The sequence below is a fragment of the Arvicanthis niloticus genome, chromosome X (assembly GCF_011762505.2).
Source record: "Arvicanthis niloticus isolate mArvNil1 chromosome X, mArvNil1.pat.X, whole genome shotgun sequence".
NCBI classification, from domain to species: Eukaryota; Metazoa; Chordata; class Mammalia; order Rodentia; family Muridae; genus Arvicanthis; species Arvicanthis niloticus.
The window spans coordinates 29,582,679-29,600,833 of record NC_047679.1 but is presented as its reverse complement, the minus strand read 5'-3'; the positions used below and the strand labels follow the sequence as shown (position 1 = coordinate 29,600,833).

Here is an 18,155-nt window from a genome sequence, read left to right as displayed (position 1 = left end):
GGTAAGTACAAAAGATAGTAGTGATGGCAGTAGAGAGTGGAAGCCTTGGTACCTCCACCACTCAAATACAGCTGCCTTGAAAATGCTGCAGAAAGGGAATTTCAGGACAAGTCAGGGGTGGAAAGCAGCATCAGAGATATTGTCAGCCTGGAATAGTTTTTCTCTTTTTTTTGTTGTTGTTGTTTATATTTACTGTTTCAGTTTTTAGTATTGGTGTGATAGCAAAACTAGAGGTATGTACATATCTCAGAAGTAGCCTAAGAGTATAAACAAATCCAAAAATTGACACACATACTGGGTGTGTTTAATCCTAGCACTTAGTTGGGCAGAGGCAAGTTGATCTCTGTAAGTTCAAGGAGGACAGCCTGGTCTATGTAGTGAGCTCTAGGGCTGAATAGTGAGACCTTGTCTCTAAAAATAAGAATGGAAAATAAACCCAAAAGGGGAGAATGTGTATGTGAGCCTAGGAGCAAGCCAGTAAGCAACGTTTGTTGATCATTTCTGCTTCTGTTGTACCTCCAGGTTCATGCTGCAGCTCCTCCTCTGCTTTCCCTCAGTACACTTTAACCTGTAAGCTTACATAAACTCTTACCTCCACAGGTTGCTTTTGGTCAGTGTTTTATCAAAGCAACAGAGAAGTCAACTACAACTACATTATTTTGTTTTAAGATAGAGTTTCATGCATCCCAGATTGGTCTTGAACTTGGTATGTAGTATAGTATACCCTTGAACTCCTCATCTGCCTGCCTCTTATCTCCTGTCATGTTTTTAAGTTTGAAATTTTTTAACAATATATTTAATCCAATATAGCAAAAGTAATTATTTTAACATAATACCAGCATTAAAATATATTAATGAAGTATTTTACGTTCTTTTATTTGGGCCAAGTCTTTGAAAGCTGGTATATGTTTTATATTTATAGCACATCTCATAATGGTCTAACTATGTCTTTTACCTGTTTTTTGAAGTAGGGTATTGTTGCTGTTTAACCCAAGGTGGCCTCAGATTTGGTATGTAGCCCAGGCTGGCTTCAAACTAATGATCCCTTTTGTCTCAGCTTCCCAAGTACTAAGATTATGTACTTAAATGTAAATACATAGCTGGGTAAGACTATCACACCCAGCTATGTATTTACGTTTTAAGGGATTGTGTTGTGTTTGTTTTGTCTTTTTGGTTTCTTCAAGACAGGGTTTCACAGCATAACCCTGACTGTCCTGGAACTCACTCTCTACATGAGGCTGTCCTTGAATTCACAGAGATCCACCTGCCTCTGCCTACCAAGTACTGGGATTAAAGGTGTATACCACCACTGTCCGGCCTTAGGGATTGTTTTAATAAAACAGAAGGAATAGACTTGATTCAGACCTTATGTTATCCAAAGTGAAAATAGTTTCAAGAGTAGTCCTTTACAGAAAGCATTTGCTGATCCTTGACTTATTTTGTCTTGACAGTATTTTAGTAAGGTGGGTGCTTTTATCTCTATTTTGTAGGTCTGGGAAATAGATGCACAGAAGAATTAAGCAGCTTTCTCTTAGAAATCACCAGGTTTTAGAGCAAACTGCAGGCTTTTTAAAAACAAACAAACAGACAAACTTACTTGCTAATGCTATATTTCTCTGCAGTGTAAAAAGTGGATCAGGTGGCTCATATGCTAAAGGATGGCAAGGTCACGATCCAGATCCCCCAGGTGGAAACAAAGGTGAGGAATTCCATGCTTTTACATAGTTAACTTGGATTTAGAAATTACTGTTACTGCTCAAGATTCCATTTTAATAAGCTCACTGGACCTGGCTGTTCATAGTAGGTGATTGATCATAGTAATGGTAGTGTTTGTAGATTTCAGGAACTGATAAATTTGTTTAATTGGGGCTAGAACTACCTTATAATAAAAAGGAATGCAGTGACCACATCCAGAATGAGAGATGTCTTTGAGAAGGTTACTTTTTTTAAGCTATTAAGAGGTTTGCAACTTTTAGTGTATGTTTTGTTTATTTTTTTCAAGACATTTAGTCAGAAAATAAAATGTTTCCTATCTTCTTGGCAAGATAGTGAGTTTGAATAGCTCAATTGTAGTTCAACTCTCATTTATTTTCTCTGATAAGTGGTATCAATGCTATACTATACATAATTAGATTGGAATAGTTCAACTAGTTTATTGTACATTAGATACAGTTCAGTTCTGGGACTACCAGATTGAGTATGCCATCTTCCATGGCCTCAGCAAGCACATAGACTGGCTGGGGAGAGTAGGCAACTCTGATATAGTGGGGAAAGTGCTATGCTTCTGACAGAGGCAAGGCACTGTGCATCTCTAGAGAGAGAATTAATTCTGCTTTGCAACCAGTAAGGTTCAGACTGACATAAAGGATCATTATTGCATACAGGAAAGATAAACCATGGCTTTTATGTTAATATAGCTTGTTCCAATAATAGAGTGAATCATCTGTCAGTAATTTAGTTTTCATTTTATAAATGTCACCAAATCATGTTGAATTTGGGAGACGTTTCAAAAAGAAAAGAGAATGTAAAGACAGAAAGACTATATAACAAGGAAGATAGCATAGAGTGTGTTTTATTTTATTCTTTTAGTATGACCATTAGAGTAATGGCCACAGGAACTCTGCCAGGGCTTAGTGCCTGGCTTTTTAATTACTTATCCAGGGTTTTTTGTTAAGAACTACAAAGAGTTTGTTATTTTGTTTCTACTTAGAAGTCAGTATACTAGTTTGCCACAAGACACTACCATGTCAGAGACATTCTCTCTACCTTCTAAGAACCCCTGAGGGCCAGTGCTCCAGAGTGGTTATCTGGGTGGATGATGCAAATTTGTCACAGGTTCTGGGGTTATGACACAGCTGAGGAACTTGAGTCACTTGAAGTAAGCCTTATCTTATTATCATGAGCAGCAAACAAATAAGCCCTCTATCCATAAGGGAGACTTGATTCCTTTTTTCTAGGCTGTTGCTTGGGGAACCAAAGTTGCCAGTGCCTCTACTTGTAAGGCATGCAAAACTCTAGAGACTAGAGAATTGTCTCCTAACCATTAGGGGAACTGGAAATGTTAACAGCCATTGTAAAAAATTTTTTCTGGAAGTGAGTACTACATAATAAGACATAAGACAATGTCAGCAGTTTTAAATGTGAATTAAGGGCTAAAGTTAAATCTTGAATATTTCATCCTGTCTGGAAGACTTCTGCCTCTGACTCCCAGGTTCTCTGCTTAGCAGCGAAAAGAGATGAAATCTTCAGGAATTTCTCAGAGACTCTAGTTTTTCCCCCTCCTGTGATGAGGTATAGCTATCTCCACAACAGAGTTTCTGATTCTGATAAGAAATATTTACCAGTATGTCTAGCTTAGAGACTTTGGATGACAATATTGCCAAGTCCAATGTAAATGTCCTAATGGGTACTGGAGAAGATAGATGTGTTTCCTTTCTTGTGTGGAAGACACAGATTTGTCATTAGAAAAAAAGATATTCATTCATGGTTGCCTGGATTCTTTTGAAGCTTCTTACAGCAGGTACATTTTAAAATGGCCAGGGTATTCCTTTCTTACTGATTTCAAGACATTTAGCCCTAAAGAAGGAGATAATTCTTTTCTTTCTTTTTTTTCCCCTTTGAGACAGTTTCACTGGCTGACCTGGTACTTAGTATATAGACTAGGCTAGATTCAAACTAAGAGATGTGCATGCTTGTGCCTCAAAAGTACCAGGATTAAAGGTGTGAGACACCATACCCAGCCCCTTCTTTATTTTTAAGGCTGAGTAACTCAGCTTTCCATGAATATGGGAGTCTTCTCAGTAGGAATACAAGTCTCCATGTTGGCAATATCAAGGTAACAGAAAAGATAGATACAAAAGAGCTATAATACTGACCCCTAGAGAGCAATTGTAGTTACATTAAAACATACTTTGACCAGAGTTCTAAGTGATTTCAACACATATTTCAGTTAATATGTTAGGGAGGAGATTTTGGAAGGAACAGCAGTTTATGTTAAAAGTATGTTAGACGTATTTATGGAGGGATAGGCATAGTAGTGCACACTTACATTTCCAGCATTTTGTAGGTAGATGCAAAAAGATTGCTTTAAGTATAATGTCAGCCTTGTCAACAGATACAATACCAGTCAGGCCAGCTTGGGTTGTAAAGTGGAACTCTCTTATTTTCTTAAAAAAAAAAAAAACCTGATGTATGGAGGGAAAGTATATAGAGAGATGCCACCTGATAAGTAAGCATCTTCTTTGGTAAAGCCTTGAGGGAAAGAACAGTTATTTGGAAAGACTATAGAGGCATTTTTGGAATTTGGATTGTAGCATCATTGTCTTAGAATGTAATTTTCGAGGTCAACTTTAGTTTTTTTTACACTTTCTACATATTTTTAAAATTTGTTTATTTGCATCAAATGCTGTCCCCTCACAGAGAACATCCTCCCATCTCGTTCCCAGTCTGCATATTTTTTCTTACTTCACTTACACTTGTTTCTCAGTTAGCTGTTGAACCTGAGGTAAGCTTTTCTTGATTGGCCTTTTGGAGGTACTACATCTACTTTTGCTAGAACTTGCTATCAGTAGTCTCTCAAAAAAGATACTGCTTTTTACCTGATCTGGTCCTCCTCTAATATCACATGTATATTTAACCCACTTTGATGTGTTCATAGAATACATCAGTTAGGATGACAAGAGTATGGTTGTCAGGTGGTACAAAAGAATCATTAACCCACCTCCCTCATACCAATATACAATTCCAAGTACATATAAGACAAATTCCTAGATTTACCTTGAGTGGGATAGCAGAATTCTAAGAAAGATCAGTATTTTAGATAGGTCACACTAAATCAGTTAATTGTCTCAAAGTGAACTAAACTTTTCTGTGCTTGTTTACATAGGTCATTATCACCACAATCTAGAAATTTTGAATACCATGAGGAAAGACATTTCCATGGGCACTATGACCCTGAATATAGAAATGATTCAGAAAGACCCTTTACTTGGAGAATGGATGATGAGAAACATGGACAAAATAAACCAAGGATTCCCCCTCGTGTAAATTCGTATTATCGGTCTTACGAGAATAGATCATCTTCCCCAAATGTAAAACCTGTTGAAAAATTTGATACATATAAGCCTCACCAAGAATATTTTCCTGGAAGAGGAGATGATGACAGAAGATCTCAGTATATGTCCACATACACAGAAAGTGCAACAACCTACATGGAGCATGAAAGGGATTCTTATATGCCTACAGTGCAAGGAAGGTATCCTCCTGATGAGCACAGAGGTAGAGGAAGTGGGAGAGGAGAGAAGCCACCTCAGATGTCACTGGCAGAGTCCTTGAGATTTAAAGAGAAATGGCCTGAAGATGAAATGAGACACCAAAGGGTACAAGAAGAAACCTACCCTCAGTCACCCAGAAGAGGCTCAGAAGACTTTGACACAAGGAACCCTTTTCAGAAGAGGTACAGGAAGTCATTAAGCTTGGAGAATTTGGCATAAAACCTCAAGGAAAAAGTCTGTTACTTTATGTTGAATATCGTAATTTTTTATCTCAAAAGATAAAATAATTTCTTTTTTGAGTAATTCATGTAGATAGCTAGAATGTGTTTTTGTTTGTTTGTTTGTTTGTTTGGTATTGTTTTTCAAGAGAGGGTTTTTCCTGTGTTGCCCTGGCTGCCTGGAACTCACTCTAGACCAGGCTACCCTTGAACTCAGAGATATGTGTGCCTTTGTCTCCAGGGTGCTAGGATTAAAGGTATGCTGGAGAATGTTTTTAAGAGATGTTACTTTTAAACTTTCATGCCCCTCTTATGAGTTCACATGAGGTTGTCTTGCCATTGCATGCTGTATTTTAAGGCCAGTCTGTACAATATTTTAGACATCAAAAGTTATACTTCTGTATATTGCAAATGTAAACTTCTTTGTGTCAATACAGGTATCCTGAGGATCATGATTTCAGAAAGTATGGCTACACATCAAAAAGACCTACAGATGCAGCAAGATATGAAAATAGAGAGCCAGCCAGAATCCCAAAGTGGAAGCCTGAGCACTCTTTTCTACCTTTTCAAGAAAAGAAAGAAGAGTGGAGCTTTGGAGCCCAAAGTCACAGATACACTGAGAGAGAATACCCAGAGAGAAGTTCAGCAACCAGAGTATCCTATGACTACCGTCATAAACATCATAAGCTCTCAGATAGTGAGCAGGACTTTCCTGATGGGAGATTTCAGAAGTTCTTGAAGGAAGAAGACAGAAAATACAGTTCTCTAATAGTTCCTGGAAATAGAGAATCAGATTGTTTCAGTACTACAAGAGGAAGAGAAATTGAGGATGAGCAAATCAATGGACCTTTTCATCTCTATAAGAAAGACTGTGTTTTCTATACTCATACAAATATAAAGGAGGCTGATTTGGGGCCTTGCAATGACAAATGGAAGACAAATAAAGAAGATTACAGAAAAGAGAATGCATCTTTTAGTAAACAACTTGATACAATCCCAAAACCTGAAGAGAAATGCTATTCACTTATCAAGAAGAAATCACTTACCGTCAAAGTAGACAGGAACAAGATGAGCACATCTAGGTATTAGCTTTTTAAAGAAATGTTAATTAATATATTTTTATACCTTAATTTGCAGCTTCTAAGATGAAGTTTATATTGTTGGCTAGAGTATATTACATATTCAGGAAATTACCAGTAATTTCCTCCCTAAGTCCCGGAATGAAGATAAATTCTGAAGTTAGTAATAGGTGGTGATCTTGTGTCTTTTGGTTTCCATACCCTATCTTCAAATAATTCTTGGGTATGGGAATTTCAAGGAATTGTTTCTCTTTAAGAAGTTATGTATTTTTACACTGCCAGGTTTTTGTTTGTCTTTTTAAATCCAGGGATAGACTAAGGAGAATTCAGCTTCTATTCTTTTTTGCTTTGGGATTTTTTTTTTTTTTTTTTTTTTGAGATAGGGTCTCTCTATGTAGCCCTGGTTGTCCTGTAACTCACTGTGCAGACCAGGCTGACCTCAAACTCACAAAGATCAATCTGCAGCTGCCTCCTTAATGCTAGGATTAAACGCATGAGACACTCACTACACCAGGCCAGCATTTATTCTTTATGTAGCTTCTCAAGCCATCCTTTGCTGCTTTTGACATTCATAGAATCTTTTAGCAGGAAGGGATCATAGCAGGTTCTTATTCTTTAGAGAAAAGTTAGGGTTGGGACATGAATAGAGCTCAAATCCTCATATCTTCTTGGGATCCCAGGAGACAGATGACTTGATGTACTTCCTACTGTGATTTCAGCATGACTTCAGTTTGACTAGATTATTCTTCAGGATAGAGGGAATGAGGACTGTAGTTGTGTTTCTGTGTGTGGCTGATGTGAGAATGCTAGTGCACATGTGCCATGGCAGGTATGTAGAGGTCAGAGGACCTCTCTTGGGGAACAATTTTAGGGAGTTGTTTTCTCTCCTTCCACCATGGGTTCTAGGGACCAGGCTTGCGTGGCAGGTTCTTTCATGTACCTGCTAAACCCTCTTGCTGTTCCACAGTTAATTTCTTAATAGATTTAGTTTCAAAACATTATTCTAAGCTTCTCATTGCTTACAGTGAGAATTTTAATAGTTAAGTTTTTTAGGTTTGATAGCAGCTTTTAAAGTATGGTGGTATTTCAAAGTAGCTGAATCCAATGTTTTGACAGTTTTAAAGTAGAAAATAGTCTGATTTTTTTTTATAATGGTGACTTTAATACTTTATGTGTTTGAAGGAAAAATTCACTTAGAATTGTGATTTTTGTGATTTGAAAAGAGCTCAGAACCATTTATACTTATTTTTTACTCATGGTTTATTAGTTTTAGAACATGTAATTTTAGTATCTAAATTATGACAGAATAATTAAATCTTTAATATTTATCTTAATATTTAAAAATTCCATCCTTAGCAAAATAACAAAAATTACAAATTAAATATTTCAAATTATTTTGGGTCTACTTCTAGATATTTTGCAGAGAGACAGACATCACATGATTTGGTTGCTATTGGCAATAGAAGTGACAATTTTCATCCAGTATTTCAACATCTTGACTCAACTCAGAATCCTGAAAACAAACCTACAGAAGAATTTGCTCAGGAAATCATAACAATAATCCACAAAGTTAAAGGTTGGTATGTTTTACGCAAGCATTAAGGATAGCACAAAAATAATGTACCAACTTTGCCCAAGTTAAAAATGCATTTGATGTAACTTAATTGTAATTAATATTCCATTTTAAGTAGGTAATATATTAGGAAATCTTTTGAAGAGAGTACCAGACATTCACTCGAGACTAGTTGTTCTTTTTATGTATTTTCAATAACTTTCTGCTTCAAATGCTAGTGGATTACAAATCATTAGAAAAAGATCAGACTACTCCAAATGACAGACATATTAAAAGCCTAATAAAGGAGGAAGAAGCAACAAAACCAATTATACATCCCAGACGATGCAGAAGTCTAGGATATTTTGTGATATTAGCAGCCCTTCCCCAAGGCCTTTCTTGGACTTTACGCTATAAGCTTGTTGATGTATAATCAGTGGATGATTCTATTCTTTATGACATCAGAATTAAATGAGGGCTTTAAAGATTTGCATTAAAATTTTGCTTTTCATAAGTGTCCATTGGAAAATCAGTGATGTAAAACAACTTTCCCTAGTAGTACTGCATAAATTATTATAAGCAAGAGATTCTCAAGAATGACAAATTTTTTTTGCTTTAATCTTTACCTTAATAAACCCTTTTTTTAATTTTTTGAGACAGGTTTCTCTGTGTAGCCTTAGCTGTTATTTAACTTCCTCTGTAGACCTGGCTGGACTGGAACTCAGAACTCAGAGATCTGCCTACATCTACCTCCTAAGTGCTGGGATTAAAGGCGTGCATCACTACCACCTGACTATGAAACATTTTTAAAATAATTATTTGGGCTAAAGAGATGGCTCAGCAGTTAAGAGTACCGGCCCTAAATTCAGTTCCCAGTACCTCCATGGCTGCTTACAGACTTCTGTAGTTCCAGTTCTAGACCTCTTTTGGACTTTTTGGGCACAAGTCACACACTTAGTGCACAGACAAAACACTTACACACAGAAGTAAAATACATTTAAAAATAATTATTTTCTCTCCTATTCCTTAAGTGAAGGCATGTATATTCTTTGAACGAGGTAGATTAGAGCTGGGGGAATTAGCTCAATATTAAGGCTCTTTTCTGAGAATAGGTAAGGCCTTGAGTTTGATCCCCCAAAACTTAATTTTGAATATGAAAAAGTAAGTATACAGTTTGTCAGCAACAGTTTACCCTCTCATCTCCAACTCTTTTTATGCAAAGAGTGTAGTTTTCAGAAAGTAAACAGAAAAACAGGATGGGACTAATGAATTGGGAGAGATTGCTTGTATAACATTTTGATGGATTAAGTGTATTCTTTCTGTACTGTTAAGAGCTTGGTACCTTAACTATCTTTTGGGAGGCTGGAGAGGTGGCCTAGTGGTTAGGAGCACTGAGTGCTCCAGAGGTCCTGAGTGCAATTCCCAGCAACCACATGGTGGCTCACAACCATCTGCAATGGGGTCTAATGCTCTCTTGTGTGTCTGAAGACAGCTACAGTGTACTCACATACATAAATTAAATAAATCTTAAGAGCTTGTAGCATAGCTGATTTTAGGATGTCTTTATGAACTAAAATTAATGCAAAAATTAAGTGGTGTTGGAAGGCACTCTGGTGTTTAAATGTAACTTAATTCAGCATTCCTTCAGAGATTATTTTGATTACATTGTTAATTGATTTAATCTTCACTGAACTATAGAGTGTTTTCCTAACTTTCTAGAGTATGGTCTTACCATGAGGAAGAATGATTCTCATTTTGACAATGTCCCTCTTTTAGACAAGAAAGCAAATGTGCCAGATAGTAAGAAAATTAGTGAATTCATAAGTCAATCCTTATTTGGGTTTGGGAACGCATGTGAACATTATAAGTTAATATGCAAATAGTTTGGGTCATATTTCTTTTCAAAGGAGAACAGTTTTGATTATTTTAATGGTCCCTTGATGTTGAGTTTTGTAGAATCTTTTAAGGACATTCAGTTTCACATTGACGTGGAACTATTTGCTTCCTTTTTTCAGCAGATAGTTCTGTAAAACCTGCTATTACTCTACATGAGCGTTTCTCAAGAATAAAAAGCAAAAAGGATACAGATTTCAATCAAATGAAACCAAATTCAGATCCAGAATTTCACAGGTAATGATTAATTACTGTCTTCTTACTTACCTCATAAGAATAGTCCTCAGGGTCTAGAGAGAGAGCTCAGAGATTAAGAGCACTGACCTCTTCAAAAGGTCCTGAGTTCAATTCCCAGCAACCACATGGTGGCTCACAACCATCTGTAATGGGGTCTGATTCCATTTTTTGGTGTGTCTGAAGACAACTACCATGTACTCATATGCATAAAATAAATAAACCTTAAAAAAAGAATAGTCCTCAGAAGAGGTGGGGAAAGGTCCAGTTTTCTGAGCTTACTTTTCCTAAGCTTGGTATAGACTCTAGAAGTGCACTTTGTACATAAAAAGAAGAGCAATCTAAGCAGCTGCTGGACCAGTACACATCTATGAAGTAGGTTGTATTAAAGTCATTGACTTAACACTGTTTGGATGTGTGGGCCTTTGAAAAGATTTACCTACTTTGATTCTGCTATGTCTATAGTAGTTGTTTCCTGAAGGGAATGCTAGAAAATGTCAAGCCATTGAAATCAGGGGTTACTTTTAAGTGGTCACAAATGATTGTTCTGAGGTCTGAGGATAAAAGCATGAATGCCTTCTATTGGCACTTGTCTGAGTAGGCGGTACACCCTTTATGGAGTACTGGGTTTAATCAATGTTATCATGTAAATTTGAGTTCGAGGTCACACTTACTAGTGATTTGAGAACCGCCAAGACTTCCCTACAATGTGCCCGTGGGATATGTATGGCTTAGTAGACTGCCATATATGTAAAAGCCTAGCAGGGTGTAGTGGCATATGGTATTAGTCCTAACACTAGGGAAACAGGCAAGCAGATACCTGAATTTAAGGGAGTGAGTTTCAAAACAGCCAGGGCTACATTAGAAAGATCCTATCTTAAAAAGCAAAAATGAAAAGCTACCTGACAGCAGGTTGCTTTGGCTTTTTCTAAGACCTACTGGTTTATTTCTAATTTTATTCTGTAGTAAAAGAATCAGTGCATAACATAATTAGCATAATTATTTTAATTATGTGGCTTTATTACTTTAGGCGAATAGATATGTCTTTGGCTGATCTTCAGAATAAAAACACTATGGTGTATGAACCTGATAAGGTAAGTGGGTACAATTATTATTGGTATAGTAGTGGGAAAAGGAGTTAAAGGTCTGTAAAGAAAGGATGACATCCAGGAATATAAATTGAAAAACTTCTCCAAGTGACTGATGGCAGTCCAGGTTGCCATCAGAAAAGTTGATTTAAAATTACATTGAATACTTATCCCCAAATTTCTCAATGGGAAGCTTATATAAAATATGATTAATAGCCATTTTGCAAATCTGGCATGTTAGATATACTTTTAATTGTCTGTGGAAGAAATGCAAAGGAACTGTGGCATTTGGTGCTGCCTATCTGTTTGCTGTTGAATTTAGAAAAGATTCTGTGGAATAAAAACTAGAACGATAATGAAACCAATACTAAATTTTTTCATTATCATTATATATGGTTCCTACCCAGTACCTCTCCTCCCACTGTCTATTTCTTTCCTTACTTGAAAGACTGCCGTGACTGACCAGGTTGGAAAACAAGTCTTTAATAGCATGTCAAATTCTAAATGAATCATTACATTTTTGAGAATGTTTCTATAGTGAAGAGATTTTAATTTATTTCTGATAGACTATTTAAATAAAGTTTTTCTTATGAAATAAAGATTCGGTAAATATAAGTAGCTTAGTTTATTGAAAATGCTTTTGTAAAATTTCTAGTTATAGTTGATCTCCAGGAAATTTGAAGACTTAAAAAATTCATAATTCCAGTATGGCATGGTACATTTTAACAGTCTTTCAGATACAGTTCAGTGTGCTAATAATCCATAACCATCTCCTTTATGTAAAAGCTCTAAATTCAACCCCATGGCCCTTTATAATTGAGGTTTTTAAGTTTTAAAATTTTTCAGTAAATGTTTTTCCATATTGACTTCCATAATTTATTAATTTTTATGGCTGAATAGTTTTGTTTGATTTATTTACCATAACATCATGCATCACTCTTTTTTTCCCTAAATTATTTTCACATTTAATTAAGTTGTTTCATTTTCGTTATTTTCAGTATTTTTAAATAGGCAACCATTTCTTTGGAATAAAATTTTAGAAGTAGGATTCTTGGCTTAATACAAGAGCTTTTCTGGTGCTGGACCACATCCTTAATCCCTGCAGTTGGGAGGCAGAAGCAGGCAGACAGATATCTGAGTTCAAGGCCAGCCTGGTCTAGATAGTGATGCCTAGAATAGCCAAAGCTACACATAGAAAAACCCTGTCTCCAAAAACAAACAAACAAAATAGAACGTTAATTGTGTCTCAAAATATTTTTATAAGTTTATACTACCATTAGCTGGATGGGTATAAAATAATTAAGGGCTTTTATTTAAGTTTCATGTTAGAAATTGTCTTTGTGCTGCTAACAGTAATGTGAATAGTTTGTCTTCTGTCAAAATTCCTCAGACTCTGGTCAAAGTAATAGAACCAAATGATCTACGACATGACATTGAGAGGAGGAGAAAAGAGCGATTACAGACTGAAGATGAGAATATTTTTCACATGGCTAGTCCTAAAGAGAGGTAATCAGTAAATGAAAAACATCCTGCTATCAGGGAGTTTTTGGTTTTAGCAGTTTTTACATTTTTTGTGCTTAATTTTTATCTAGAATTTTGAGTGTTCAGATCCATTTTATATGTTTTTAAAATGTTTCAGTTATTCAGCAGGCATTACAGGAAGCTTGATCTAAACATCAAAAATAATGGAGTGGGTGAATATTTGAGGTCTTCTAATTTTAGAGAAGAAGAATATAACTACTGTTTGAGCATTACAGGAGCCATGGCCAGCAACCTTTATGAGCTATTTGGATCAAGCAGTTTGAAACTAATAGGTTTAGAACCTTAGATTCTGACTTATGAGTACAAAATTTTTTGATGTCAGTACAGTTCTCTTTGGGAATTCTTGGGTCTATGCAGTAGACAATTGCAGTAGAACAGGTGGAAGAAACCAGCTGTGGTGGCACCTGCCTTTAATCCTAGCACTCTAGAGGCAGAGGCAGGTAGATCTGTGTAGTGAGACCCTGTCTCAAAAACTAAACAAGGCAACACCAAAAGAAACAGGAGACCTCAATTTGAATCTCATTTACAAATTGTCAATAATTTTACAGATCTTTAGAAATTTCTCTATACTATATATCAGACCATCTTATTGTATAGGGGCAGCTATACTATTATGTCACTGGCATCTTAGCAGAAGTTACAAAGAGATCATCATCATATCATTTTTTATATTCAACCTCATAACTCTTTCCAGGGGTCTTTAGTCATCTAGATTGATCCTAGTCTACCTCTAGTTCTGAGAACTAGTGGAACCTATGACAACTGGGTGAACCCAAAGGATTATGAAGAATAATTGAATGAGACAGACTTCTTAGTTTGGGCAAGTGTTCTTTGAGTCCCTCAGAAGCGGGACTATGAATAGGAAGGGATAGTGCTAATTGTTTTCCCATAATCTTTTAGTATCAACTTTTAAAAACATTTTAAGTATTTGACTAGATTTTTAAATCAGCTCCAAACTTGACTAGCCTTAACCAAAATACATGTGACAAGATGTCTATTGTGTTTTTCTTAGCTGAGAAAGCTTTAGAAACACAGTGTACCAAGAAACAGGATTTTTTTTTCAATTTTACAATGATCACTCTATCATAAATGCCCCAGGGCACATCCGTAATTACCCTTTGAGATGATTAGAGCCTGACTACTGTCTTACTACTTGGCTTTGACGCCCAGCTCTAAGAACCCTAGCTATGCGGATGACTTGAGGTAGGTTACCTAGCCTGTGAAGTAGGAATGAAAACTGCTCGCATTATACTGCTGATCAGGATTAAGGAAAATATAGCTGCTTAGCATGAAACTTATTGATGGCAGCTTTGAGGACAGTATTACAGCATGAAACATGAGAATTTTAAAACTTTTTCAGTATTCTTTGCCATAAAATTTACCCTTTGTAAGTAAGCATTTGAGTTGTTTTTACTATATTCACAGAGTTGTATAAGAACCACTTATCCCAAAAATATTTTGTCACTCCAGAAGAAAACAATGTACCCAGCTGTGACCTTTTCCCCCTCCCCCATATTTTTCTTTTTCCCTTCCCTGGCAACCACTGTTATAAATTTTGTTTCTATGGATTGCCTGTTCTTGACATTTTATATAAATGCAATAATATGATGTTTGGCTTTTTGTGACATGACTTATTTTATGTAGCATGTATTAAAAACTTATCCATGCTATAATGCGAGGATTTCTTTTATGGCTAAATAATGCTCCACTGTATGGATGTGTCATATGTTGTTTATCCATTTATTAGTTGATGGACTTTTGGGTTGTTTCCACTTTTTGGTTATTGTGAATAAATAGTGCTGTGAACATTTGTGTGCAAGTTTTTGTGTGGTCATGTCTTCATTTTTATTAAGTATATACCTACATGTAGAATTGATGAGATAGGTGGTTATTGCCAAATTGTTTTCCAACATGACTGCATCATTTTACACTGTTAGCAATGTGTGAGAGGTTCAGGTTCATGTCTTTACCAACATCTGTGGGGTTCTTTCTGGTTTTTTTTTGTTTTTGCTTTTTGTTTTTTTTAAACTGGTACCAGAGCTGGGGAGATGGCCCAGTGGGTACAGGTGCCTGCTGTCAAACCTGACAACTTGAACTTGAGTTCATTTTCTGGAACCCATGTGGAAGAAGATTGCTGAATCCCACATACAGTTCTCTGACTTTCACCTGTGCGTCATGACAGGGACATTCATACACTTACACATCTATACAAACACACACACTTTTAATAAAAATGAAATTTAGAAATTTTAAATAATGTAGAACTGTTCATCTTTGACTCGTTCAATTTCCTTATTAAAGTTTAACATTTTATCTTAAAAATGAAGTTTGCCAAATTGTTAGGTCTGGAAATTCAGCAGGCAAAGTGACTTGTGTGACAGGATTTTACTATTTTAGTGGGCATGTGAATTGATTGAAGGAGCCAGCCAACTACATTACCTGAGAGTATATACAGTACAGGGAACCAAATGCAAAGATCTTGAGCAGAAGCATGTTTTTTTTCTTAAGCTTAGGTCTAATGGGTTTGCAATATGGTTCAGTGGGCAAAGTGCTTGCTGAACAAGCCTGTACTAGATTTAGGTCCCCAGCATAATCCTGTTGTGGTCCTATTGGGAGATTGGAAGGCAGAGACAATATAACAACTGCTTGTGGACTAGCCTGACAGACACAGCAGTGAACAAACAAGAGACCTGGTTTCTAACAAGGTAGGTGGTCATATGTGCCCTGTGGCGCATGTGTGTCTACACCTACATATAAGCATGCAAGAGTACATAACACATACAAAATGATACAAGTTTGTAAATGAGGCCAAATCATGAAGGATATGAAGACAATTTTTACAGTGAGTGAAATTAGGAACATTTGAGGTTCTAACCAAAGAAAAGTCATAATCTTTGAATTTTAAAAGGATTACCATGGCCACAGGGTAGAAAATGGACTGTAAGAATTACAGAAAAAAGCCACTGTTTTCATTGTATGGCTTATTTCACTTTAATAATGGTTTTAATTTCATCCAAATTGTGTCATATGTCAATGTTTTTTTCCTTAAAAAAAAACTTTAAGGCTGGAGTAGCCTTTGGATATACTACATTGTATTTACCTGGTTTTATGTTGATATTTGTAAGTTTTCCACCTTTTGCTTTTTATAAGTGGTGCTATTAGGAACACAGGAGTGTGACATTTTTATTGTAGCATTTTTATTCTAGTGAATATAAGATAACATTTCATTGTGGTTTTGATTTGTATTTCCCTAATGACTAATGATGAACATGTTTTATATGCTTATTGGCTGTGTGTGTGTGTGTGTGTGTGTGTGTGTGTGTGTGTGTATTCATTCATTCATATGTGGAGAAATTTTTGTTCAAGTCCTTTGCCCATTTTATAATCAAGTTAATGTTTTTACTGCTAAGGTATAAGAATTTGGGGGGTTAGTTTTTGTTTTGAGATAGAGTCTCATTATATAGCCTTGGATGGCCTAGAAGTCACTATGACCCCAAACTAAAGAAATCTGTTTACCTTTGGCTCTTAAGACCTGAGGCACCACACCTAGATAAAAGTTCTTTACTATTCTCCAGGCCAGTGAGCTGGTTCAGTGGGTAAAGGCACTTGCACCAAACCTGACAGCCTGAGCTCAATTCCTGGGACCCACATGCTAGAAGGAAAATCCTGACTCCAGCATATTTTCTCCTGAATTTTATATGTGTACTTTGGCTCACGTATAATAAATAAAATATAACAACGTTAAGAGTTCTTTATGTATTCTAGATATTACAGGCTGAGTGTTACTCACCAGAATTTTTTGTGACCAGAATTGATTCAGATTTTAGATTATTTGGAATACTTCCATGCATGCGTGTGTGTGTGTGTGTGTGTGTGTGTGTGTGTGTGTGTGTGTGTATGAGCTATTGGGAGGATGGGTCCCATAACTAAACATGAAATTCATTTATATTATTTCATTAATATACAGAAGGAAATTTTATAAAATATTCTAATGTGTCTCTGTTTTAACTGACTTGTATGATCAAGTGTAGAATTTTTCTTTTTAATTTTTTTTTATTTATTATTTTTATTATTTTTAGAATTTTTCTTTATATTTGTGCTTAGAAGGCTTTAGATTTTGGAACATTTCACATTTAAGATTTTCGTATAGGGATGCTTAACCTGTATTCCTTTATTAGATATGTTTTGCAAAGTAGATTTCGTGAACATAAGGCAATTGTCTTTGCTAGAAAATGATCATTTTTAAAATTTAATCTATTTTTTGCCCTTTATCTTTTTTATAGGCATCTATGTGTACTTTTTAAGTACTGAAATTATCTTCAATGCATAGTATTACAATTGTACCCTGCTGTTTTGACTTAATATCACATAAACATTTTGGTAGGGCTGTAGGTTTTTGAACATTTTCATAAACCCTGAAATATTAGTTTGAATCAGGTTCTGGGGCCACAAATAAAGCAACTACAATAGGATTCAAAGCACATTTCATTAAAACACAGAGGTATAAATAGCTACAAATAGCCATAGGGGTTAGGACCTCTGAATATTGTCTATGTCACAGTAGGGTTATCTATTCTACCTCAGAGGAGTTTAGGAAAAGTTTTGGACAAGGTACAAATGGAGCCGAACTTTGAAGTTAATCTAAATGGAAGGAAATGACCACAGGAGGAATTGCAGGTACAAAGTTGTGGAAGCAGGAAAGATCATGGTATGTGTTGGAAACTATATATACACAGTTAACTATCTAAAGTTCAATATATGTGTTGGGGAGATTGGAGAAAAGCAGGTAGTAAAGGCATAAAGAGCTAGGGCAAGAAGGACATGGGAAACCATTAGGAATATGACTTTTATCCCATACAAAATGCATGGGAAGGGCCAAAGCATGGTAGTTGGCTCACTATGGAACAGGGCCTGCAAAAGATTAGAAAAGTCTTAAGAGCATTGTGGGGAGATGTGGGATATGACAAGGAAAGAATTGCCAAGGGCTATAGAAATGAGGCTTCCAGGATCTTCCTCCCAAGCAGACCCTCATTGTCAAGAGACTCTTGCTCTCATTGTCAGGAGACTGTCCTTTGCAGTATCAGAGCCTCTGATACAACTCTGCCAGTGAGGTGACCATGTTCTACCTTCCCTCTTATAAATGAGATGGGTCAGGAGCCACTGATGCTTTTACCAAGTAGAATCTCAGGAACTGGGCTGGGGAGGCAGTTGATGCTTTTATTTGAGGGGGAAAACTTCAGTGTATCAGCCAGGAATCCTGTCCTTGGACCTCAGAT

The 18,155-nt window shown here is 36.1% G+C and overlaps 1 protein-coding gene across 11 annotated transcripts in view; it reads left to right on the top strand.

Moving 5' to 3' along the window:
- The window catches only part of Bclaf3 (BCLAF1 and THRAP3 family member 3), a 61,452-nt gene that overhangs the window by 11,217 nt on the left and 32,080 nt on the right, over positions 1 to 18,155 (top strand). For 8 of the 11 annotated variants that reach the window (XR_013105870.1, XR_013105871.1, XM_076918393.1 and 5 more), the window contains exons 2-8: positions 1,623 to 1,699; positions 4,886 to 5,455; positions 5,929 to 6,573; positions 7,983 to 8,146; positions 10,138 to 10,252; positions 11,280 to 11,343; positions 12,728 to 12,843. Coding sequence is in view for 9 of the 11 variants with exons in the window: in XM_076918393.1 (XP_076774508.1) it covers positions 1,659 to 1,699; positions 4,886 to 5,455; positions 5,929 to 6,573; positions 7,983 to 8,146; positions 10,138 to 10,252; positions 11,280 to 11,343; positions 12,728 to 12,843 (1,715 nt within the window). In the remaining 2 variants the exon portion in view is untranslated. Of the gene's footprint in view, positions 1 to 600; positions 707 to 1,622; positions 1,700 to 4,885; positions 5,456 to 5,928; positions 6,574 to 7,982; positions 8,147 to 10,137; positions 10,253 to 11,279; positions 11,344 to 12,727; positions 12,844 to 18,155 lie in introns of all 11 variants that reach the window. The other 3 variants (XM_034485476.2, XM_034485474.2, XM_076918389.1) reach the window with 2 other exon arrangements.